This window comes from Epinephelus lanceolatus, chromosome 10 (genome assembly GCF_041903045.1).
Source record: "Epinephelus lanceolatus isolate andai-2023 chromosome 10, ASM4190304v1, whole genome shotgun sequence".
NCBI classification, from domain to species: Eukaryota; Metazoa; Chordata; class Actinopteri; order Perciformes; family Serranidae; genus Epinephelus; species Epinephelus lanceolatus.
The window spans coordinates 35,865,477-35,891,319 of record NC_135743.1 but is presented as its reverse complement, the minus strand read 5'-3'; the positions used below and the strand labels follow the sequence as shown (position 1 = coordinate 35,891,319).

The 25,843-nt window shown below is 41.4% G+C and overlaps 1 protein-coding gene across 7 annotated transcripts in view; it reads right to left on the bottom strand.

Moving 5' to 3' along the window:
- The window catches only part of ubr5 (ubiquitin protein ligase E3 component n-recognin 5), a 37,832-nt gene that overhangs the window by 10,257 nt on the left and 1,732 nt on the right, over positions 1-25,843 (bottom strand). For all 7 annotated transcript variants that reach the window (XM_033640197.2, XM_078171984.1, XM_078171985.1 and 4 more), the window contains exons 2-43: positions 23,984-24,028; positions 23,771-23,852; positions 22,497-22,573; positions 20,789-20,908; positions 19,855-20,134; positions 19,572-19,731; positions 19,123-19,272; positions 18,022-18,233; positions 17,680-17,796; positions 17,428-17,538; positions 17,086-17,240; positions 15,838-15,955; positions 15,523-15,707; positions 13,741-13,850; positions 13,144-13,256; positions 12,816-12,962; positions 12,565-12,676; positions 12,262-12,416; positions 11,969-12,166; positions 11,473-11,683; positions 11,030-11,156; positions 10,653-10,804; positions 10,440-10,535; positions 9,300-9,423; positions 9,057-9,154; positions 8,561-8,718; positions 8,105-8,196; positions 7,857-8,003; positions 7,551-7,669; positions 6,796-6,922; positions 6,522-6,651; positions 5,951-6,111; positions 5,570-5,809; positions 5,136-5,259; positions 4,774-4,885; positions 4,504-4,635; positions 3,180-3,437; positions 2,799-3,067; positions 2,269-2,480; positions 1,725-1,958; positions 1,308-1,381; positions 1,031-1,203 (exon numbers count right to left, since the gene is read on the bottom strand). In XM_033640197.2, coding sequence (XP_033496088.2) covers positions 1,031-1,203; positions 1,308-1,381; positions 1,725-1,958; positions 2,269-2,480; positions 2,799-3,067; positions 3,180-3,437; positions 4,504-4,635; positions 4,774-4,885; positions 5,136-5,259; positions 5,570-5,809; positions 5,951-6,111; positions 6,522-6,651; positions 6,796-6,922; positions 7,551-7,669; positions 7,857-8,003; positions 8,105-8,196; positions 8,561-8,718; positions 9,057-9,154; positions 9,300-9,423; positions 10,440-10,535; positions 10,653-10,804; positions 11,030-11,156; positions 11,473-11,683; positions 11,969-12,166; positions 12,262-12,416; positions 12,565-12,676; positions 12,816-12,962; positions 13,144-13,256; positions 13,741-13,850; positions 15,523-15,707; positions 15,838-15,955; positions 17,086-17,240; positions 17,428-17,538; positions 17,680-17,796; positions 18,022-18,233; positions 19,123-19,272; positions 19,572-19,731; positions 19,855-20,134; positions 20,789-20,908; positions 22,497-22,573; positions 23,771-23,852; positions 23,984-24,028 — 6,217 coding nt within the window. The remainder of the gene's footprint in view (positions 1-1,030; positions 1,204-1,307; positions 1,382-1,724; positions 1,959-2,268; positions 2,481-2,798; positions 3,068-3,179; positions 3,438-4,503; positions 4,636-4,773; positions 4,886-5,135; positions 5,260-5,569; positions 5,810-5,950; positions 6,112-6,521; positions 6,652-6,795; positions 6,923-7,550; positions 7,670-7,856; positions 8,004-8,104; positions 8,197-8,560; positions 8,719-9,056; positions 9,155-9,299; positions 9,424-10,439; positions 10,536-10,652; positions 10,805-11,029; positions 11,157-11,472; positions 11,684-11,968; positions 12,167-12,261; positions 12,417-12,564; positions 12,677-12,815; positions 12,963-13,143; positions 13,257-13,740; positions 13,851-15,522; positions 15,708-15,837; positions 15,956-17,085; positions 17,241-17,427; positions 17,539-17,679; positions 17,797-18,021; positions 18,234-19,122; positions 19,273-19,571; positions 19,732-19,854; positions 20,135-20,788; positions 20,909-22,496; positions 22,574-23,770; positions 23,853-23,983; positions 24,029-25,843) is intronic.

The window sequence follows — 25,843 nt, the reverse complement described above, 5'->3', positions numbered from 1 at the left end:
AAGTATAGGCTTTTATGCTAGCAGATATTTGATTTTGCGATGCATAATCTTTCTGATGATGCAGGATGACAATTGCCAAAATTGTTCAATCAACAAAATACTAGTTAATCTATATATCTTTATGTTTACTCCTCTTGGTAAATTTGTAAAAAGTCAGAGTGAAAAGGAATTAAACTAGAACTGCAATCAAACAATGTACCATTTCCCCCTTGGTCCAGATCACAGAATGTATATAAAAATTGACGACATGACCCAAAAGTGAAGCCAAAAGCTCATGATCACTCCCTGGTGAAACCCCACCCCCTGAAATTAGCAGATGGGACACAGGCCAAATAAATATTTTTTCAAACTTGGTTTCTGTCATTTAGGTAGTTCTTAATAGCTGAGCTAGTTCAAGTGTTCATTTTTTTGATAAGTTTGGTTTTAATTATTTATTTGATGCAATAAAAAAGGGGGGCGTGACATCATGATTGACAGCTGTGTGTGTTCAATGATGTGCTCGCAATCGGGTCGGACAGTTGTATGGGTGGGAACTCGATACCATGGCTCCACTTCAAGATCGCTACTGCACAGACTCTGGCTCCAAATGAAGTCACCAGCACAAGATGGCAGCGTCCGTATACAGAATACTTTGGCTTCAATTTTGTACAGTGGAAGGAAGTAGAAAGGCGTTGTCCACTTTTATATACCGTCATTGGTCCAAATCAAGTGAACCAAACTACATGTGTGAAAGCGCCCCTCGATGTTGTGGCTAAAACAGTGATCTGGCTGAGATTGTCTTTCAATATAAAAAGGAACTTGGCTGCAGAACAGACAGACCATGTTTTCTGCATCTTCTATCTGGGGCTCCATAGTTTTCTTTATTTCCCTTGCCACTGCTAAGCCATGAGACATGCACATCACCAGCATAGTTGTCATCACTGTCACTAGATGGCATGGTGCTGCATATGTAGCATGCTGTTAAATGTTATGTAGGTTATGGACCGCGCATCTTTAAACCTTCCATAATATACTGAGCAGCAATTCTGACCTGCAGGAGGTGGGGCTGGTCTGCCAATGGGATGGCCTCAGCCAGGGGAACATCGAAGGGGTTGGGTGGGATGCAGCCGAGAAAGGTCATGGAGTCAGAGCGACGGAAGAAGGGATGGTTCTGACCCGTTTCAGCAGGGACTGGGTCCTCATCCTTGTCCTGCAGAGTTGAACCTGAGGTAAAGCAGAAACAAATCAACTGTCTGCACACACATTAAAATGACCAAGCAGTTCTTTGATATTTCTGACACACTGACTATTAATGCTGTCTGGCTTACTTTGATTGGTGTCCTCATCGTTCTCATGTTCAGAATCCTCATTGTCCAAACCCAGTTCCAAAATCTCTCGATTCCTTCAAAGAAAATTAAAGTGGATTACAAATACTCTTAAAAATAGTGGCATGTATCCAAACCCTATCGACCACTGTTCTTGCTGTTTGCTTTGTCAAGTGAGACAGTAGACAACATAATGTGAAAGCAGGGTTTTGTTTCTGTGGCTATCATACATAGTTCTATGCATTGGCCATATAGTGATGCAAATTTCAACCCATGATCACAAATTCAAAAAATGGTCATTACAAAAACACAACTTGTGGGATTTCTTTTTGGTAGTAACCAAGCATAGCTATGCTGCCACTAATAAACTCTCCATTTTTGAATACAAAGACAGCATTTTCATCTGTTCTATTCATTTACCTCTTTCTGTCCATCTGTGGGGTGTCCAGGGTGGTCTGCTGGTTCATGGCCTTTATCCAGTAGATAAGGGCCTGGAAAACGTAGGCCACATGTTTCAGAGAGCACACATCCAGCACAGGAAGCACATCAGAGTGCTCATCATTGTGGGAGCGCATCAGTGATAAGGCATAGTTCAGGAAGTCGCCGCGCGCTGACATCATGCCCTGGCGAGCTGTTAGCAGGGTAGCGGCTCTCCTGAAAGAACACACAACACATGCAAAACAAGTGAAAACACTGCAAACCTCACTAAAGCAGGAATCTATAAACATGGGGTTAACAATTCAATACAAAGTATAGACCAAACTATTTTGTGCAAGTTTGACAGAATTAGACAGGGTATGTAAAGAATATCTGGACTATTACAGGGGCCTTGCTGATTTTGTCCGTGGTTGTCTCAGGTCTTCTTAGATTTTGGGTGGGTCAAGACTAAAGGTGTTCTCTCAAGACTAATTATCACTGCTGGTCAGGCTAATAAATGTGACAAAGAAGAATTGCTGTTTCTTACCTGCGTCCTTCAAGGGTGCGGAGGCTGGCCTCCTCCCGGGCTGTCATACGCTCTCTGCGAGCTGAGTGCTGAGAGGCATGGAGTGGGTGACTGGGGTGACCCGGGTCTCCAGCAGATGACAGAGCTGAGCCATATCGCAACTGAGCTTCCGTGGAATCCATAATCGACACCATCCAGTTCCAGGTGGGAATCAGCTTCTCTTCAACATAGTTCTGGTCCAACAAACGATAAGGGTTGAGGGTTGCATTATGCAATATCACATATTGCATATCATTAAACAGTCAAGATGCAGAAGTTGAGGTTTTACAAAGCAGTCTTTTACTTATTTAAATGATGGTCATGGCAAACAACTTCCTGGCTCCACTGCATAATGATTATCCTTTTTTCCAACATATGCATTGTTTGTTTAGTGATTATTTCAGAAAATAATACAAATACTGTTATTTTAATTGTCTTTCACAAATCACTCTCTTGGTGCCTTGGCAAGGTAGTGGAGTATTTGGATCACCACAGATGGCAGAGTATCTTACCTGCAGGTTGACTGCATCCTGGTAGGTGAGCTTTACAGCAGCAGGGTACTGGGAGTAGACTAGATGGTTGTACTTGGGAATCAGACTCATGAGGTCTGAGATCTGCCTGATGACGATGCTGTAGGCCCGGGCCAGGCTGCTGGCAGATGTCAGGTAGCTGCTGGAGTTGCTGGCCTCCAGGGCTGCCGCTGCTGCAGCAGCACTGGAGCTGATCGCACTGGAGCGACGCAGGTTGGTAGGGTCAATATATATCAGGCCTGTGGAGCTTGCTGTGAAAAAGATCATAACAGGCAAAATCAATACACACAATTTTTGTAAGAGTCATCTGGAATCACAAATAAGCATTTTACAACAAAATTTCACAGACAAAGTTCCACTGACCAGCAGGTGTTGAGGAGCTGGAGGGTGCACTTCCAGTGGCCCTCTGGCTGGGGGTGTTTCTCACAGCCCATTGCATGGAGCGAGGAGCCTGGGCTGCACTGTTGGCATGGGAAGCGCTGGTCGTCCTTTCCAGTGGCTCATCCAACAGGAACGTCTCCTGGTCGACATCGTCGCTTTGACTGCTGCTGCTGTCGGAGTCGCTGGAGTCATTGGACTGGGAGTCGTCCTCTGAAAAGAAGGCAGGGACACTGCTGGCACCTTCAGATAGGAGGAGGAGGAGAGGGGATGAAGAAAAAAGATAAAGGAGACAAATTTAATGGCTTGTGTTCATCTCACTTCCATTTCTTTCTTTTTTTAACATCAGATTTATACAGGCAGGAGTGCGGGTTAGTGAATCACACCACTACAAGGCCGAACAACACTAATATGATGGTGAAAACACTGAGGCTTCGAGTCAAAACAACAGCTGCACTCTGTTGATCAACTTGTGCTAAAAAACAGTTAATAATTAATATAACTTCATTTTCTGCATTTTTTAACATTATTAAAAATGTCGTTAGACAGAAAGAACAGCAATGTCTCAATTGTACTGAATATTCTATGTGGAAAATTAACAACACCTTCATTAGTAAGAAATATACATTTTAGATGGCCGAGGAGAAAATAAAACACCACACCATTTGGAAAAGCTACAAGTTGATTAGTTTGTTATTTGGGTGAAGGAACAACAAGACTACATTTGTGATGAGTGACATTATTAGTTAAACATGACAGACACAATAACAGTGAAATGTGAGAAAGGGACGAACTGAAGGAACTCTCAGCCGGAAACTGTGTATGCACTTTGCAAAGTCACTCTTGCCCTGACATCTGTATATGCATTGAAGTAAAAAGGAGCTCATACCAAAAATAGGAAATGCCAAGGACACCCTACTGCCTGCAAATGAAATACATCGGGTATTCAGCCAGGGACCATTTTGTCTGCTGTATCATTAGCTCTCCAAACATAAATCCCCACAATCCAAAATGCTGACTGTTAAGAACTAAGGGTTTTGTGAGGACTGAATTAGTCTGCAATTCAAGGAAAAAAAAATACACCACAGTGCAGCAAGACAGAAATGCAATTTCTATTTAGTGAGCAGTTGGAGCCTTACAAAGATTTGGAAAGATTTCAGTTAAAGGAGGTCAATAAGATAGGGGACTGCATTTCCACCAAAAACTCCAAAGAGGAACAGTACTTAGAGACTGAGGAGAATGTTTTATGACGGGGATTTAAAAGAAAATCTAATCTAAACTCAAAGATTAGAAACAGCTGTTGGCCAACCTGCTTCAGAGCCAGCGGTGGCTGCTGTGACGACACTCCTGCGGCCGCTTGCATTATCCTGATTGCTGTGGTTACTTTCACTGTCGCTCTCTGTTTCAGCTGCTGCGAGCAGATCCAGCTCCATGTCACTTCCTGAAAGCAGAGACAGATGCTTCACTCACTGTTGGGTGGGGTTGTAGATACAAGTAATTATTCACTAAACATTATGAATAACTCATAACAGCGTCATTCATTCCTTTGCAGTTCTGTAAAAAGTAGGGCAAGCCTCACCATCCTCGTCATGCTCATCATGCTGCCCCTCCGCCTCAGCATTTTCCTCTCCTTGTTCCTCTTGGTCATCATGGTGGTCTTCCTCACCGGCTACTCCCTCTACAACTTCAACCTAAAAGACAAACAAAACAGATCCTAAGAGTGAATACTTTGAGGCAAGACAGAGCTATTCCCACACTCTCATTATACTGTCATGAGAGTAAACCTAAGGAAAAATAGAAATAAAAATATTCATCCAAATCTCAACAGTGTGGGCTCTAGATGGCATCCTACATTCTTTGAAACTAATCACAAATACACATGGATTCACTTGCATGCAAAGCTCATTATGGCCTTAATGATTTTATAATGAGGCTCCCCACCTCCTCCACATCTGCTGACACAATGTCATCCTGCTCCTCGTCTCTTCCTCTGACAGGCTGAGACTGGCTGCTGCGCCGAGGCTGGGGGTTCCTGATGATATAAGAGGCAGCTGTCTGACTGGAGCTGGGGAAAAAAAATGAAGCACAAGACCAGAAGTCATTATATCTACTGAATAAGAAAAATCAACCATCTCCTGTTCCTTTTGGTTTCTTCTCTCAAAGTAAAAGTCTAGTGAATGACTCAATAATTCAGAGAAATTTGAAATCATATCTGCACTTTGGTACATTAACATGAGGCTCTAACCCACCCAACTACCTGATACAATATAAGCACATTTCAATCTTCCATAACACAGTGATAATAAATAGTCAAAAGCTGCCAAAGCAATCTATATGGAAAATTCAGGAAAATTAAAGCCCTAAAGCCAACTGACCTGCTGGACTGGTCAGGTGAGGGTCTCGGAGGTAGTGGTTCCACAGAGAAGAGCTCCTCGCTGCCCTGAACAGCATCAATACTGGTGCTGGCCAAAGTGAAAGGAGCAGTTGGTCTTGCAATACCCATTCGCACTGGAACAATCAGCGACTCTGCTACATTGCACAGCTCCTCCACAGCGTAGGGCAGCAGAGCTTGGAAAACCCGTCGACATTTCCCAATGGGCTGAGGGATGAAGTTGCTATGTGAAGGAAATTGACAAAAGACAAAATCAGCTTCCGCGTGAATTCAAAAAACGACCATCTCAAAATGATGTCGTTGTGTAGTCCCACTTGGTAGAATCGAGCTGATGTAAGAAGACTCTGATGCTCTGTGTTCTTACTTTTTCTTCTTAGACGAGGCCATCTCCACGCTGAGGATGACAAATACCCGGGCAACAGAGCGTAGAAACCTCCTGGTAACATTGACCGCCTCCTCTCTCCGGCCAGGAGTGTACTTGTTCTGCAGCTCCTTTACTAGTGTGCCTAGTAAAGTGTCTATGAACTAATAAAGGAGAACAAAAAATATCTGATGACCAAAATACTTACAAGTGCAAAGGTCTGTTAACAGCAATAAAAACCAAAGAAAATGCATCACCACTGGTGATATTAGGTATCATTTGGTGTTTTCCTAAGCAAGAAATACTCATTGTTGGATTTCTTCATTAGTGTTGGTGTCTTCATTTATTTCTTTTATATATATATAGTTTTTAAGACCCCAGCTAAATGCATTTCATTACAAATAATTGCACAATACAATTATTTTATATATTGACAATTAACTTGAAGTTGACTCAGAAATGGAGATTATGTTTGACAGTTTGTGTACACACAGATTAGGAGTGTAATGAATTGAGAAGCCATGGAGGAAAACAGTCATGTTGTCCCTGATGCAGATGAACAAACTGGACTTACGGTGATATCTGGAGCACACTTGACAATGAGGCAGTGGGTGAAACAGTCAAGGCGAATGGTGCCACTCTGCTGATTCAAGTAGACCTGCTCTTCAGGCAGGAGGTGGGCAATTCTGCTGCTGGCACTAAGTCTAGGACATACACAAAATGCTGAATTTTAAATATTTACGTGGCATTTTTCAGTTCTTTGAGCAACACAAACTAAGCAGTCTTTCAAGCTCTTATTACCAACCAAATTTCAATGCAGGGAGTGCTGTTTTTGTTGTGATACTCACGGATCTTTATTCTCCTGAGAGCCAAACATGATCATAGACTTGAGGGCGTTCCAGTCCTGCAGGACCCTCTCCAGAGCCATCTGAGCAAAACGGGGAGGTTCAAGGTCATGGTCTGGCATATCAGAATCTGAAAGAGAGGAAAGAAGAATAATGTTTTCATACACCAGATGGCTTGAAAGAATCATTTTTCAAAAAAAGCTCCAGCCTAGAACACAGTGAGCACTGAAATTTAGTTGAAAAATATTTGCATATGAATATCTGTAAAATTTGTTTAGCACTAGTCTGCACTGATTATAGGTGGTTAAAGGTGGGTAATACGCAAGTAATAAGAGTGTAGGGATACATCAATCTGGACTGACATATTGATTCAGTAATCAAAAATCCAATCTCGTCAATGCAAAAAGAAAACATTGATTCGTATCATCATCTGTAAGACACGCCTTTCTTTTGAAATCCCCAGAGCATGTCTGTGTCACCATTTCCACCCAAGCACACCTCCTTCCTAAACATTCAGTACTAGTGGTCTAGTGCCAGGCAGACAATGGTAAGCAGCTATGAAAAAGAAATGAGGATATTCACTGATATCATCTCATATTGACTGCAGGCCACTTAATTGAGTCATATTAAAATCATATCGTGGCAGACTTTGTGATATCAGCAAATATCGCATTGTTATCCAAGAATTGATATCTTAGATCTCAGATTGTAATGAAGCTCGTGATATACACCCCTGGTGAGAAGGATTCTGAACCTACCTTCTGCATTTGCAGCCTTGCGGTTCCTGTCTTCTCTGATGCGTGGTGGTCTGTACTGACAGTGCTCAACACTCTGCCTGGCAACAGTCTGCACCAGGAACAGTAATATATGCTCTCCCCTGCAGATGGAAAAAACAAACAGTCAGAAATAACACTTAATCCTCACTTGCACAATATGATATCTGTTCTGTGTCAAAATAATACAATTAAGCTGATTTAGCTGGTAATGCCCACAGTTATATGGCAATTATGAAGCACTAAATAGAACACCACTCTTGGCTCATACAGAGAACACAGGGGTCTTACCTGCTGTTTGGTGTTGTGACCAGGTTAGTGGTTGTGAGTAACCTGTACAGCAGATCCAGGCGAGCAGCCTTCTGGCCGGCGATCAGCGTTTTACACTTACACTTCTCCCAACAGTCACAGTATGCTGTGGGAGAGGTCCTCTTCAGCCTGGGAAAGAACAGATGCAAATTAAGATTGTGCACGAGGCCTAGTGTGGAATATAGGTGATGAAGAGCAATGGTAAAAAAAGACACAAAATTAGGACTTACTTGCAGTCATGTCCTTTGTGACACACCCTTGCACACTCAGTGCAGCAGCAGAGGGACTCGAGCAAACCACAGGTCCGACACTCAAAGATATCCTAAATGCAAAGTCATTGTGATGAAAAATACCAGTGTTCCAACTTTCAACAGAACATTATAAATTAAAGAGCTGAACAAACACTGTCTCTAAAATCAGTGAGGCTTCCTTTGTGCAGTGAAAAAAGGAACACTCCCTGAAGCTACAGAAGTTGGCCCATCAAGTAAGTAGCAGTAATCAAATGATCGTTTTAATCGCTCTCATTTTTAGGCTTATTGAGTTATCAGTTACATAACTGTCTTTAAACCTTTCATTTATCAAAAAAATTCCCATCCTATATAGACGCTGATGAATGCTCTTACAACACATCCCTTTTTCTGAGTGCCTTTCCTCTAAATATTAGCGTGATATCCTCAAGGGCTGACCTGGTTAATGTGCTCAGCTCCAGTCCAAGTGAAACTGCAGGTGTCGTTGCAGCAGAGAACATAGAGGGGCGAGTCATCTGGGTTGGTCCCCGAGGGGCAAATCATTTCCATGAATACAGAGTCTGCATCCTCCTTCTCTGCAATGCCCGGGTCACCCACTGTGTTAGAGACATTTGAGGAACAAGAGGAAAATAATGAAACTGAGGAATGCCAGTTACAGTGAGTAGTTCACTGTTGAAAGCAGGGCAGCTAACTAGGTCATGATTCACGTAACTCATGGACAACATCCAATGTTCCAGCTGTTACCTACCCACTTAAAATTACATCAGACTCACACAAAGATTTTCTCTCAGAATTTATTCACAGAGGTGGTGGTTAGTTGGTCACGCAAACTTCTAGGTTAAGATGTAAATGCAATGTTTGCAATCATAACATCCTCCCTTCAAATGACAAACCAGATTACAGCAGAAAGCAGAAAGCCGAGTTATTAACTTACCCTTGGCCATTTTCTGAGCAGCCTCCAGCACTGTGATGGCTGCTGGGTAGGCTCTCCCACTGACTGCCAGCATGAATGGGGTCATTCCACGGGCATCCCTGTCAAACAACAGCAACAACAACATATACATGAGGGGCAGACAGGCAAATACACAAAGAATAAACCAGGACAAAGAAACTGCATTAGTTATGTGTACAGTAAGCGTTTTTAAGTATGGTCAAATAAAGAAATAAAGAATCGTACTTGGCAGAGAGCAGCTCCCGAAGGTGTGGCCTCAGAACAACACTGTCACACATCAGCTTTAGGATAAGGTGGGCGTTGGCCTTCCTGTCTTTAGATTCAACCACAGATGGCTCAGTGGACGGCCCTGCTCATATGGAGAGGACAATCCATTAGAAGACAAACACAGTATGTCTGAACACAGTTTGAATACACAATACAAACAGTATACAGCTGATGGACTAATTTACAATGGTACCACAGAGATGATGTATTCTGAAACATACCAGAATGTCATATTACATTTAGTCATGTGTACTTATTCAGATTATTCCTCTGAAGGAAAATAACTCTTCACAATTTTTTGTCTGCATCTCTACAATATAATCTCAGCATGTACCTAAGAATTCTGTGCAGGATTTTCCTAAAATAACACTGCATAGATTCATACAAAAGTAATCCTTCTCAATACGAACAGTAGCGACAATTCCTGCACAGTATGCCTTTAATAATACCACCTGAAAAGGGTCAGTGTTTTTTTCTATGTGCGATTCCAGACTAATGCAATTAAACTAACAGTGGTAAGTTAGCAGTAAAAAACGTGTTGTGTTCTCAATTCCTGCTATATACTGATTATGATTCTGAGCAGGTTTTAAGTATGTGGTGAGTTCATACTAGCAAAGTGACAACATAAACCAGACAGAATACAATCTGAATTCGGTCAATTTTTGGGTCTGCCGTTGATGCACACTGTTCTTCCACAGTGCAATGCACATAAGAAACAGAGAAGCTGCTTAGAGTTGGAAAAATGAAATAATGTTGGTTTGTTTTGAAACAGCTCCAAAGAAATGTGAACTTTAATTGTGAGTAACATTCAAAAGTTGCAGTTCGATTGACAACCATGTTGTATTGTTAGTATAAAATCTTTAGTATGTTGACATTTTTAGAGTAACTAAAACAGTGAACTGTGACAATGTGTATCATGCCACCGTCAGCCCAACAACCTGCAATTGCTGATATATTTGTGCAGGTGTCTGTGAGTTTGCCCAACTGCCCAGCCATAACATGTAGCACATAATGTATAGAATTAGTATATACTATGGATTTTTCGGCATAGCTACTGTCTCCTTCTCATTCCTTTTCTATGATGACGATGTCAAGTACCTGGTATGGTGGAGGTGCTGGGTCCTTGGCTGGTCCCAGTTGAGGCAGTGGTGAGTGAGCCTACAGCTGGTGCTAGAATGAAGTCAATGTCACCATCTGTTGAAAAAAAATATATATCTTGTTTTACATTGCAATGATTGTGTCCATCTGAAAGGGCTCTAAAGAGCAGACACAGATAAACTTAGGTATACAGTCTCGTAGAGATGCACTGACCAGGGTCCATGGGTGGGGGGTCAGGAACCCAACTTGGTGGGGCAATAGGTGGTGACACAGGGTCCTGGTGGTCACTGGATGACGGGCCAGACTCGTGACGGCCAAGACCTGCTGCTCTTAGAGACCTCCGCATCATCTCCCTCAGACGAAGCCTTATGACATGACACGAAATAAAACATGGCACTGACATTAAGACCAATAGTGTTGCTTGTGTTTACATTATTTTACTGAAGATCTGTTCACTGACAGTATGAGCAAAAATATTCCCTTCTTATAGGGAGCCTTGTGTACTCTGAACAACACTGTACATGCTGTACAGTTTTCTGTACAAACTTAATATTCTGTTGAGTGCAAAAACAGTTTGAGTAGTCATTTACCCTCTGCTGCTGGAGGAGCCAGTCCTATTCCCAGAACTGTTGCTTGAGACCACAGAGATGGCATTGGCAATTGCCTCCACAGCAGACAGACGCTCTGCAAATGTGTTTCTCTCCGACCTTTCAGCTTCTGAAATGAAACAGCAGGGTCACTTAGCATGGAGAAGAGAGTCTTGGGGAAACAGGCAATTAAACTGACACAGAAGCACACTAGAATTATGCGTTGAGAGAAAAAGTCATTTTCTTGCACATTTTTTTTCATCATTTAACATTTTCTAATTAGGATGGCAAAGTCCAAAACTAAAACACATTGGGAAGAAAAATGTGACTATAACCAGCAAATCAAGATAAACTACTTTTCGGATCATATTTAAAATCTGTAACGATTTATTTTGTCCCAGCTGCCAGGGAGATCTTGACATGGATTGTCTAAAGCACCAGCTTACCTTCCTCCTCTTTGGTCTCCTTGTTACTAACAGGGAAGCAGACAGAGACAGCAGCATGGAGGATGTTGCGGTTTCCATCACAGCGATGATCTAGAAGTGCTCCGAGGGCTTGGCTGCCCTGATCCAATAAGAAGGCCTGCTCAAGGTTCACCAGGTACTGCCGACACGCCTCATAGTCACAACGCAGCACATGCTGCATCAGCGTCTGTTTCTGAAACACAAGAGGACGACAAGCGGGTACTGATTATGTCTTTGAAGTCTCACTGCGACTAAGACAGCATTGCTTTTTGGTCTTTCAGACAGATTTATGGGTAGGAACGTGATAGGAACCACGATATTAAAACTGCTGAGGTGTTGTGTTTTGTTTTTTTTTGCAAGGTCACTGAGATAAGTTTCACAGGCACAAAACATTGACCACATCTACATGGTCATCTACTTAGTAATGTATTTTTTTAGCCATATTTTTTTCACATTGTATTTATAAGGTCATGCTTACCTCAACAGCCATTATAATAATAGCAGCTTTCTTTTTAATTGTGGAGTTAGAGGGGAGGTTGGCCAGAGAATGCACCCCCATTCCAAGGCTGTTTATAGGTGGCAGGTCCAACCAATCAGGATCTCGAATGCCACCCATGCAGTCTTTGGCCATAGGGTAGATTGTGCCATTTCCATCTCGAAGGATGATGGGAGATTCCTTTAAGAAAATTAATTTCAACATTAAAGATTAGTATACAGTAAGGCAGGTGCAAAACTGCAAAAACAAATCACTGATTTGGGAGAGCATCTCACCTGTCCTGCAGTAAAGATGGCCACATTGCGCTCACTCTGCCCCAGGAAGGCCAGATTACTAGTGGGGAAGTTGTTCTCCTGTTCAGCTTTGCCTGTGGCCAGGTCAAAGATACAGTATCGTACCCAGTTACCAGTTTTCAGCACTGCGTGGACTCCTGGAAGATGGAGAGTCAGTTAAGAATCAGAAATACAAATCTAGAGAAAACTACCAATAACCAAACCAACAGATTGATAACGTATATCAAAGATTGATAACGTATATCAAAGATACACTGACATATAGAAACACAGACGAAGACTTACCTTTGGAGTCAACATTCACAGCCAGAATCTCTGCCTTTTCTGGTATACAGAGCTTTTTAGGTGTGCGCTGAAAACAGTCAGGAACTTTAGGAGTCCCACCAGTTTTGACTACCTGCAAGGAAAAGATTGAAGAAAAGTAAATTAATATGAATGTCAGGTGGAGAGATTCTCACGCTGGCACAGATACATTCACACTGAACTCCACATACTGAGATGGAGACAAGCAATATAGGATCAAGTTATGTTCATACCTGCAGCTCATCTATTCTGAGGAGCCTACAGTCCTGCAACAGTGATGATGGGTCTGAGTCAGTGGGAGCTGCAGTGCTCTGGTTGCTCATGCTGCTTGATGTCCCTGGAAACTTCACAGCAACATATGCGCCATCCACTTTCAGCACCTAGAACATAGTATGAAGATGATACGTTGTGAAACTGAGATGTCATGACAAACCAGGAAGGCATTTTTATAATTTATAGCAGCGTATGAGAGAAGCCAGACACTTTAACATCTGCATTATATTACTACATTTGCATTAACAGTTGATCTTCGATATATTGCCACATTTCACATGTACCCACCTTTCCTACAGGAACATTTTTAACGTCTTCCACAAACACCACCTCTCTGAGAGGCCACTGCTCCTCATTCACCTTCTCTTCCTCTTTGGGAGCTGGGGTAGAACGCCTTCGCTCTGAAAATAGTAGGACATGCTTACTTTGACTCCTATGGTCACAGAATTTTCAATTAAGACACTAAATTAATATTTACATCAATGGATTGGAAATGTTTTGGGATCATACTCAAAATTATTTGTGAAAAAATATACTGCTGACCAGGTGATAACAACTAGTGTGAAGTAGGGAAAATTAACTACCACCACTGAGAGCTAGCTGTATGGTTCATATGTTAAAAGCGGGCAAAAAAGGCAACCAAACAAACCAGAGTCTATATTGTAAACTGGCCATACTTCATTCACGGGAGAACAGGGAGAGGAAAAAACTTGCTGATAAAAGCCTGTGCACCATCTGTTTCAAAGTCAAAGGACTAATGAGAGCACAGAGTGAGAAAGAAATTGGTTCTGTGCCTGGGAGATAGAGAGGAAAGTCAAGACTTCAGTGTTGTTGAGAGAGCTGGAGGTTAAGTGGGAAGAGATATCAAGAGAAAAGCTGACATACTGTAGGGCAGTGAGGCACTGCTAGCAATGGAGGAGGTATCACTGCAGGTAGACGCTGGGGAGGGAGGGGGACCCATCTCAGTCTTCACAAGCTCTGGCTTGCTTTCCGTCCTGTGGGTTAAGACCAGGTTAGTGAGATGGATTTTACTTATTCTCACATATCTACAAAGGTAGGGGGAAAAGCAAAATCATTTAAGTGTTTTTTGATCAAATTTTTAATGCCTAAATCCATATAATTCAATAGCAGAGGTGGAGAGAACTTTACACTTTTATTGTGGTATTCTACAAGTAACGTGGCATGATGTCCATTTAAAGAAAAAACAAAGCTGAAGCGAGAAAGCAGAACATGGCAGATGGTCTAAGAACATAAACCTCCAACAGCCACTGTAGCAACTCAAATTCAGCCAGAGCAAACTCCTGGCCAGATCAGCAAACTTTCTGTTGTTAACATTACAAAGGCCAGACCCAGTCTGTTGTGACCCCCTGCACTGGGGTGTTGCTACAGCCACTACTGAAGGTCCGTCTGTGGAGCTTTTGCCCGCTCTCCTTGTGGCGAATAACTTCCGAGTGACAGGTAATGAGGCAAATGGACAGCAGAGCAGGCTAAGCAAATTAATGCGATGAGCACAGCTCTACAATAAAATACAAATGTATCCACTTAAAAAAAAAAAAAAATAATAATCACTGTGTGACAGTTAATGCTAATATTGTGGCAGAATACAAACCAATATATAGCGAACAGTGCAAGCCTGATGACCAGGGAAAGCTAGATTTAACTGTTTTAGTTTCTGTGTCCGCAGAGTGCTACGATCACAACAATCAACACAAATTCAGCCTAATTCCCATAAATTCTGTGTAACCTTGCAATCTTGTCCAATCATCACAACTTGAAATTTGACAATTTAAAGCAATTAAAGTCAGTCAGATGTTAGCCGCTCCTGCAGGGCTTCTGCCCAACGCTTAATTATGACGAGTAGGGGATCCTGTTCGTTGTGCTGTGTTAGGTCGTACTAAGAGAGCAAAGAGATTAGGAGGAGAGCAGCTCACAAAGATAGTCCTTTAACGCTGCATCAAAGGACAGCAACAGCTGTTCGAGGGTGATCAGATGTCACACCCCAACCAGGCTTACCATCACAAATGGGTTCTAATTTTGTGGGAAACACTGAATGCTCAAAGTAATAGGCTCCGAATGCATGACATTTTCATCAATTTTCACTTGTCCCCACAATGTCATTTCAAAAAAGGAGAGAGGAAAAAATGCCTACAAATATCACAATTTTCAAACAACAATCCCAAAAACCTCCATGAAATCCTAGAGGGACTGAAGGTTACTTCAATTCAATATTTAATATTAAAGAGTGCTTCATGGAATAAAACTATTAAAGAGAAAACCATAAAAACAGTCATAACTTCATTTACCACTTTTCTATGCAGTATATTATGCTGCTGAATTAAAAGTCAGACAGAGTGCCTGCCCTGAGATGTGCATTGTTTTTGGAAATATGTCTCATTAAATAAAGAAGTGTAGGATTCAGCTTTTGCAATAGCCTATTGTAAAAAAAAAATAAAAAAAATAAAACACAATAAATTGTTAATATCAAAACCCAATATATATTAAATCTGGGGATAGGCATATTGTCCCCACTGCAATATCTACATTATGTAACCAGAGGGACTGAGTCTGTGTCCTCTATTAGTGGCTAAAAGAGTATTGAAATGAAATGATAGAAAACTATTCATAAACAAAAATGGACAGCTTTTTTCTACATAAAATGAAACTGACTTGATTTCCTGGGTCTTAGTGGTCTTTTCCATGTTTTTGAGGCTCTCTGGTGAGCGCAGCTGGAACCTGCAACTGTCGTTCATGTTCCAGACAGACTCCAACAGGACGCCCACTTTGGGAATCCCAGCACTGACAGAAAAGGCCACTGCACCGGCATGGTAGAGGGGGTTATTCCTCAAGCACACCTTAGGAAGGAATCGGCAAATTTATTTTACACTAACTGCAAGGCTTATGCTGAGCTCATACCAGGACTCTTGAAGAAAATGTCTTAAGACAGACCTTTAATAAACATTAAAACAAGAAATTCTGTCTTACCTGTGTTCCCACGGTGATGTTTGGTATCGAGGAGATGCCAGCACTGGACTTTGGCTTTTTGTTCTTGGCTCTGGCCTTTTCAAGCATTTTCTTTCGTTGACTAAAAGGCACAACACCCCTGCAGACAGACACAAGCATCAAAGAGTCAAAACTTTGCTGACATTTATACCTTTCCTTGACATATACCACTCTCATTGTGAATTGACACACATCAATTTGTAAACCTTTCTAAATGTCAGGTCTGCAGGAAAATTTGCATTACTTGCTACATGTCCCCATTGTGTATTCTGGCACAAGAATGCAGAAAAAAACAAGGGTGTATGGTGTATTTAAAAAATTCCAAGGGACTTCTACACTTCAAATAAAGGTCTTAAATCATGTTAAGCACAGTGTCCGTTTTCTGGCAAGGCAAAACTTACTAAGAATAACTACTTTAATGAACAAAGAGAATTGCAATGCCATAATTTTCCTAAGTTTCCTAGGATGAATACCACCTACCTTCTATTGAAGCAACTAGCAACTTATTAATGCAGTAACAGAATCTCTTCCTATTACTAACACTGTGAACTTGAAATGTTAGAATTAGGGCTGCCCCTTGAAAGTCAGAGATTCAAATCATCCTTTGGAGACCCCTCAGTCGACTGAGATTACTTCAAGTAGAGCTGTGTAGTGTACTTCTGGGGACATTTTGGTCCCTAGATTTTGCTCTTGACTTCACAATACCCTCTGGTACAGACAGCTTCGGACACAATACAGCAGCACAGAAGAGGAGAGACTCTGCACCGTAAGGCTTTGAGATAAAATCTTCTCTCCTCTGCTCATAAGTGGTGACTTTACAGCTCACAGCAACTTAATACAATACCGCCTCTGGATTTTGTTTTATACCCAGAGTTGGCAAAAAATATTATTACACCTTTCTGATCTGTCGTTAGCGTAGTTAGCTTGTTTCCTACATGCTACTGTCACGATGAACGTCCAGCTGAACCTTGTTTAAACTTATAAACTCTATATGCAACAAAAAAGATAAGTGAATATTCGTATTGAACCGGCAAATCTAACTAAAGTGACCTAATTCTGAGTCAGATATGGCCCTATAATAACCTACTGTTTTGCATTTGACTTTGATGAACACCTCTGCTACACTGAAGAGGATAACAAACGACAGCGGCATCCAGGAGGCAATGTTATATACAAATAATTATAAGTCCATTCAGTATAGTTTTATGGAAAAACATTTTTTGTTCTCACCACCAGTAGAGGCTATTCTCCAGCTGTGCACACGTGTAGAGTGCACAGCAGTGCAGTGACACCATACGTTCGCCCTGCAGCTCAGGGAAAGCCTGAGCACTGTGCTCCAGCTTAGAGGCCACTGTGCTCAGTGTGTCGTCCACCCAGGTTGCCACCTGTACCACACACACACACAAACATAAATTGATGAACAATTCACTGAATACATATTTGTAATGTGACTATGCCTAATAAGTAACTAAAGAAACATTCTCTCATAATTATACAACTCCTCCTGTGTTTGAGTACTGTTACCATGAACAAACACATGTTCTTAAATCAAGAGTCGCAATCATCACCTACCTTGTTGGTCTCTGTAGCCACAGTGGCTCTGATGCTATTGGCAGACAATAAGGTGATCTTCTCATTGGCCAGACCCAGGAAGGATACACGTGGGTGATGAATTGAAGGATTCTGATGGAGCAAATGACAGAAAAGTTGGTTATATTAGGTCTAAAACATGTAATAAACCACAACTACTTTTGAAACAGATAGATGCTTTTTTGCTACGAAAAAAGAAACACTAATTCCAATCACACAGTTTGAATTCTCCACCTGTGCATTCCTGTAGGGTTCAGGTTCGCTCCACTTCCACTGATAAAGCTCTCCTTTGGAGCTGACAGCCACCAGCTCTGAGAACATGGCTCCGATACTTACAAACTTCACACCATCCTGGAAAGAAAATTAGATATCTCAATAAGTGTCTAATCAAGCGAATCTTAACTCTAAATGTTCAATGAACTGAACTTGCTACTAGTTGAATCCAACCAGCTGTAGAGACATTTCCAGAAAGTCAAAGGTAAAAGATCAAAGCTGCACTAGCATCACAGCAAAGGTTTGTATTTCTGTGTTTTGAATCAAACATTGAATTAACAGCTCTGTTTGTGCTCCTCCTACCTTGTCAGGCCACCATTGGAGCTCCTCTCCCAAGGAGACAGGGCTCTGGACTGGGATGCTCTTCTTGTCCAAGCTGGGCTCACCCTCGCGGCTGGTGGAGCCTCGCTCTGTGTCAAACGAGGCCCCATCCAGCCACCGGCGCTCGCGTAACCTCAATACAGACTCACGCTCACGCAACAGCTCTGAGTCGCGCTCTAAGGGAAGAAGGAGAACTGGTATGCAATAAGGTCACACCAGTGGGATAGAAGTAAGCCACTCTCTGGGAAAGACCCGTCAACATAGTTTTAAGAATAGAGAGAGAAAGATAGATTCTTTAGAATCACTGTAATGCAAATCAAAATTGCAGTACTAAAGATTGAGTGGGAGTCTAAATTATACTGATGGGTGAGTCAGTTTGCACGCTCATATGTTAAAATGCGAGGTAGAAGAGGAAGTGGATAGATAGAAACAAAGAAAGCATGCATATGGGCTAAAAGTGGGCTAGGTAGGGTTTTTAGAATAGACTGCCTTTAAGGGTCCCTGTTAAGACAGGTGGGCCTAGCGGGCCTTTCTCAGAGAGCTCTCAGTATGTACTACAGCCATGCAGCATACAATACCAAACAATTATAACCTGTTAAACCAAACACCCATATTACAAGTCAAGCTTAACAGACTGAAGAGAAAATTTCCCCAGCAAACAAACAAGCTAAAACCATTTCATTTCACATTAATTTCTGCAAAACCTAGACTAGCTTAAGTACATAAAAACAATGTGAAAACAATTTCCCCCCCGGAGATTAATAAAGTATTCTGAATCTGAATCTGAATAAGGCAAAGAGGAAAATATTTTCTGTACACTGGCCTTAAAAAGGCTTTGCCTGTTACATAAATCTATGTTTTTCAAAACTAAAGCAACTGGAAATTTTTTTTACAGTTCATCTAAAAAAAATATACTGAACAAACACTGCGTTTGTTTTCCCAACTTTTTTGCTACTGTCATCTTATCTTTAATAAGCTATTAAAGCTCCATCCCCACAACAAAAGCCATCACCAGTGTTGCCACCAAAGCCTGTCTAACACCCTGTCTTGCCTTAACTTGTCAGAAGTGAGTTGTTGAGTTACCTCTGGAGGATCCCAGGCGAGACAGTGAAGAGCGTCTAAAAGAGGGGTAGCCAAAGTAGCTGATGTCTTCAGAGAACATGGCATCAGCATCAATTATCACACTGGGATGAGCTGAATGAATGTCAGCATCCAACAGGGACATCAGGTCCTCTGCAGGGGGCAAAGGCACAAAAGGATGCAAGGTTTAACAAAAAAATATTTCTTTAATGAATTTGCCAAATACTGCCTTGCCAATTACAATTATTATAATTAAATTATTTGAACAGTGTATAACTCTTCCACACAGGCCTATTTATATTTTAATATGGTGAACTCCTGCTGAGCCTGAACTCCCTTCTTAAGTATTTATGTGGCTAATGGAATTGAGCTTATTCAAAAAACACAATAACATTGCTTGATATAAGCCACTGTCCTTTCTGTCTCCATTTGCTGTTTTTGTTTTGACAAACCTCCAGGGAGGTAAGACTCGCTTGCTGTGTCGTCTCCATCATCTCCATCTTCATCATCCCGACTCAGCAGGTTATTAACGGCGAGGTTGACATCCAGGTTGGTCCTCTGTAGCTCTCTAATGATCACACTCCTGGACTTCCCCTGAAGGACAACCTGGGCCTAAGATAAAGGACAACAAAGCAGAAAACACATTTTATTGGTATTCACGTGTTACTGCAGATTAGAAGGTAAGTGTGCACTGTTTTATTCCAATTCAGAAAATTTCAAAGAAAATATTTTTACCTGAGTAATAAGTTCCTCTGGGATGACAGAAGCTGGAATGACTGGCTGAGGCTGGCTACCCAGCAGGCCCGAGCCACGATCCCTTCCTGTGCGGATCACCCTGGTCTGTCGGCGGGAATCGCGGGCTGCTGTTGATGACCTGCCCGACGTGCCTCCGCCACCGCCTCCACTGCCGCCCCCTCCTCCTCCACTGCTGCCACCTCCAGCTCCACCTCCCCCTGCTCCTCCTCCACTTCCACCTCCTCCACTGCCTCCATTAACACCAGAGCTCCAGCGACTCCTGTTACATACAGTGCAAGGCCATGGTCAGACACAACTGCCAAAAAAACACCATCTGACTAACAGAGCAGACTCAAAACACGCACACATCTGCAAACGAAGGGGTTCAGCCTTTGTGACAGTGAAGACAGGGCAGTACAGACTGAGAAGGTTTTGCATCAGCGGCATTTAAAGGTAGGAAGAAATTAACTAAATGATGGCAATTTTTTCTGACTTAAATCAGGTATTCTAAGAGCAAAAGCTTACATATGTAGGATATTTTACTTTCATTTTGTTTCAGTTCAACATTAAACTGTAAGGGTGCAAGTTAAGAGGGTTATTTTGCAGCTATTTCGGTTCAGCACAACTTCAGTATCAGGACCCACAACAACTATATTTTGAGGAGGAACTTTCCAGTGGTCACTAATAGCAAAAGCACAGAGAAGACTGCATTCTGCAAATTTAGCAGAGTCAGTGAATATGGCCATGCTTTTCTGATTTATGCCATTTGGTGGACACATTTATCCATTACATTTTACAGCACCCTAAGGTTCTCTCTTCAGTATGAAGAACCCTGTGGGGAATACACCCCTAACCCACTGCAGCATCAGTGCTGTGCTCTGAACACTGAGCTTACACAGGACCGTTTGTCTCTGTCAACCCTGCCAGAACTTACCCAAGGGTGTTGCCTGCCAGTCTGCCCAGTGTGTCAGAGCCAGACAGGAACCAGGGCGGATCACTAGTCCTGCCTGGCCTGGAGCTCCTTCCTGTCCCTGAACCACTGCTCAACTTTGAACTGGAAACAAAAGATGGGAGATCAGTTACAAACCTATAGAAGTCCCACACAGGACCAAAAGACTTTCTTTTATTACCTGGGTTAACAGAAGCTAAATTCACCCAAGGCTTGTTAAATTATACCCCTTGGTTCAGGATTCATTTTCTTTAAATATTATACTGTGAAACAGGAGGGGGTATTTTGGAGACTAGCATGGCAACACCCTTGGGAATCTGAATTGGCTGCAACTCGTTCCTCGTTCAAGACTTTCCTTTTTTAAAAGTTCTTGGGGTTTTGGGGCTGCAACTGCTTCTCCTATTTCAAGATTTCTTATAATGAATGCCTTCTGAGTTTAACCAAAAGTTGTTTGCTTCAATATTCTTAACTGTTTTGTTCTTAATATTTTTGTTATAATGAGTTTAAATTGTGTTTTGCTGTGGCAAGGGAATTAAATTATGACAACTTTGCCAACATTTCATATACCATGGACTAACACTGAATTCAGATACAGATACAATCACATTTAGTACCATATTGTAACAAAGGGCAATGTGATACAGAGACAGGGATTCAAATGATTCAGATGCAATACAGAGAAACAGCAACTGTGTCTACAAGCTGTCACAACCAGTATAACTTCTGATACAATTCAAAATCACAGAGGATATTAGGCTGTGTTCAGTGAGCTGACAAACTTGCCAAAGACAACCTGCCACACTCCTTTTCATAGGCTTCCCAGCAGCCCACAGTGGTGCTGACTGAAAAGCTATCCAGTGTGAAACCATCTCATCTTCTTTTGCAAGTCTGCAGCTGGGAAAAACATGTGTTCTGCAGAAAAGTTTGGAGCAGGGAGCTCCTCAGCCTTTTACAGCCTGATTCACATGCATATTTAGCAGCTAGAGGGGCCTTGAAAGCTCTGAAATCACTGTTGGATGTTGTTCTCCTGGCAGAGTATCGACAACTATCAATGAGACATTCACCAAAAATACATTCACCTAGCCAACACAAAACAGAGCAGCTAGTAAAAAAGGTTTTTTATTAAATAGCACACACTTGTACAGCCAAGGAAACTAGCTTTCAGAAAGTTACACAAACAATTTTGAGACTGTCTTGCAGTTGGTTGTTTGGTGTAAAAATCAGAATAAAGACAGAGATATTTTATATTAGAAACCAAATATGTCACTGGAATGGATTTAGCTTTGGGGAATAACTCTCCAAAAAGTAGCTCTGTATTAAGAATGACTTAATATACAACATAATCTTAACAAGCACAAAACCAAAGCATCCCCCATTCCAACAGCTGTCTGTTGGGAGGACTTTCAGGGAATAGACCTGTAAAGTATTCAGACACGTTTTACTCCTGAAAGATTGAAATCTTTGTAGCACATAGACAAAGTATCATTCTACAAGTGAAATCAAGTCCAACAGCTTCATACTCAGCCAATAGGGGCACACGAGTCGAATTCAAATCACAGCAACCACCGTCAGTAAGCTTGAGCATGCTCAGTGTGTCTTGTTCTAGACATATCCACAAGCAATCTGTTTTCCAACTCGGTGCCAAAGCTAAAACTGTTTCCGGGACAGATCGCATCATAAAGAAGTCTCTCACCCATCGCTGCCATCCGGTTTGCTGAGCTCCAGGCGATCAGGCTGGACAGCAAAGCTGATTCTGCACACACGTCCATCCTACAAGAGATGCATTGTTTTTAGTGTCACAGATCTGACAAGAGAAAACTCTTAAAGAAGGAAATATTGTATTTTAATGTTAAGTGCAATTTATCAAAGTAGGAATTGAAAACTACATGAAGCCCAGCATAAAATAACAACATAAAGCCACTTAACAACCCACCTCAGTGTATATGCAAATTATTACTGTGCATTAGTATTTAAAAGGTGCTGTATACTGGAATATGTGATTAATGTTATAGCCAAACGCATGAAGCCAGAGACCACGGGGTGCGCCAGCTAGCTAAGTCTTGTCTCAGTTGTGGTCTAATAGTTAATAATAAATTCATCAAATTCAGTGCCCCATCACGCTATTTTCCAAGCTACTGCAGCTGTTATATTTCACAGGACCCGCATGACAGCAGTTCCCATGGAAACACAGCCAGTTTCATCTGATTTAGGCTGGAAAAACAATAGATGCGGACAGGTCCGTTGACAATGTGTTTGTGAGAAGGAGAGAGAGAGAGAGAGAGAGAGAGAGAGAGAGAGAGAGAGAGAGAGAGAGAGAGAGAGAGAGAGAGCAATGCAAGGAGGGGCTGAGGGAATTGTTGCACTGAGCGCAACTTTGCAATTAAATACAAATTTACTCATTTTAGACACTCAATGTTGATATTGTGGTGGGTTGGCACAAATAAATCAATGTATGGGAACACTGCTGTGCCATCAGATTAGACATTAAGATTGCCGCTCCACTATGTTTGATGTCTGTTTATGCACAACTGCATTGCAAAGATGGAAGGTGTAATATCTGACTCCACATTCATCCTGAACCGATTCCATCTGCATGTCCCAGTTTGCTGACATTTCTGTCAAAGCTCAAATATACAAACTAAGGTTAATCACTTCATGCCTCTTCAGTGTCTATAGCCCTGATCAAATTGGATTAGCCCGACTGTGGTGGAGTCCTGAATATAAACAACACATGTAATCTGTTAAATCTAGTCCACAATTTCTACACAGCCAGAAAGTAAAACAGAAGCAAATCGGCCGGTATTTTAAAGCAAAGTCAAAGGTCATCTGATATTAGTGACCCAATTTGAGGTGAAATCTTCCTATTATACTGAACTGTTTTGGTGAGCAATAAATTAATCATAAACATAAACTCTACATCTCTGAGTGTTTCATCAATGCTAATGATGTAATGTCTGATAGCATTACCTCAAGGAGAAATCCAGCATGGTTTGGACCAACAACACACTGTTTTAGGGTAGCCTGCTCCAGCAGACTGAGGTGTGGATGACTGCATTCGAAAAAATAAAAGGAGCACAAAGATAAATAAGACAAATACAGGATTAAAACCAAGGTCCTGTTTACAACAACTGATGAAATTAAACAAAGCAGCGTTCAGTTGCAATGCTGACACCAACTTACCTATTATAGCTGTATTTGTTGAGTTTTTCTGAGACTTCACGGAGCCTGGCAAGAAGAGAAAGACAAAATTAATGAGTATAAGTCCTGTTTAAAAAACAGTTAATGCAGATTAATGTGCGCAATTCAGAAATGCAGTGCAGGAAGACACTTTAAAACATGACCCATGGATAACATAAATCATGTTGATTTACCCTAACAAAGACCATTTAGGTGCATTACAAATGGCTTCAACTCATCTTTTCAATTTATCTCATAAAGCAAAGCAATACCAGGACATACTAGCATATGTAGTATATATTACTTTTCTCAAGTTTGTTGAACATAATAAACAAACAAATATAAGGCAAATTAGGAGCATAGCATATGTTGGTTATTATGGCAAATTCAGTTTTCTGCATAATGTTTTACTGTTAGTTTGATATGTCAAATACCGCCAAAAACTGCAGTACCCATGAGCCCCATTGGCTATTACTATGAAGAAGATGCCAACCAGAGAGGCGAGTCAGAGTTGTTGCATATTTTTAACACCATGTCATTGAGGATCAAGTTGCTTCATTGATTCCCAAATAATCCAGAATTCAAAATTGAATAATAAACACTGCATTTCCAGGGTTATAAAAAGATTTTTACTTCTAAAACACCTGCCAGCCAAAAATATCTCCTCACTACAATAGAGCAAAGCAATTGTCAAGCCTGCCACTCAAACATAACAATGTCTGCACTGGTGATAAATATGTACAGACACTACCAAAACTATATATTCGAGTGTGCTCTTTCTCTTTTCAAAGCAGTCTACCTAATTAACTGCCTGTTGCAGTTCACTGTCTAATTACCTTCTTCATTGTTTGCACTCCAGATTTCCGTTTACTTCCACCCTCACATCAAATATACACAAACATCCCAACAGTCTGGAGAAATAGGCTAGCATTTATCCAAAAATGCTTGACCACATATGAGGAGATGTATTGTATCGTGCTTGAAATTGCGTAGTGTTTGTGAAGAAACATGCATCAACTCTTGACTCCTCCCACTGCTTTGACTTATGCTGTCATCTTGAATATATAGTTTTGCAAACTGTTTCTTCCACGTGGTCATTACACACAGATATAGAAGTACCAGGTCACCTGTTGTGATGAATGGCCTCACTCAAACTCAAAAGAAAGGATGTCAACAAATGCCAACTGGCATTATTGGATGGGAGGCAAGAAGAAGACAACTCATTTTAGTGGTAAGTGTAAATGCAGTGCCGTTATGGAACATGTATACTATTTAGACACAATTTACATCATACCAGGTGTAAACCAGAAAATACTTTCAGAAATCTTGCTCATGACTGCACAAAAACAAGAGATGAGGAATGAAAAAATGTCCACATAGATGTACAAAGTTCAAATGTAAATATGCTGTATTTTTTTTCCATTGTCCTTGTCATTTCTCTGCTAGATGAAACATGCCCTCAGGCTGACAAAGAAAAGTCTAAAATAACACGAAATTGTGAGAGATACAAATAATAAAGGCGGAAATCCCCTCACAATACAGAAGAACAATAAAAGCCCATGCAGCAATCCAAACACTACAGGAAGGTATCAGAAAATTATTCACACATCATCCAGGTCAGTCATTCACTAACCTACCCATCAAACCACTCTAGCACAGATGCAGAGTCTACTTGCCTCAATGAGCAACTGAAAACAGTTTCACTAAAGCACAGCAAAAATATATTAAACATCCATCACACTACAGGAGGAATAGCATTTGCCATTCTTCTGCGCTAAACTAATGTGTCTATGCAGACCTCCGTTAGGTCAAACAAACCACTGGCATTGGGTTGAGGAAATCTGACCGGATGTTCATGCCAGG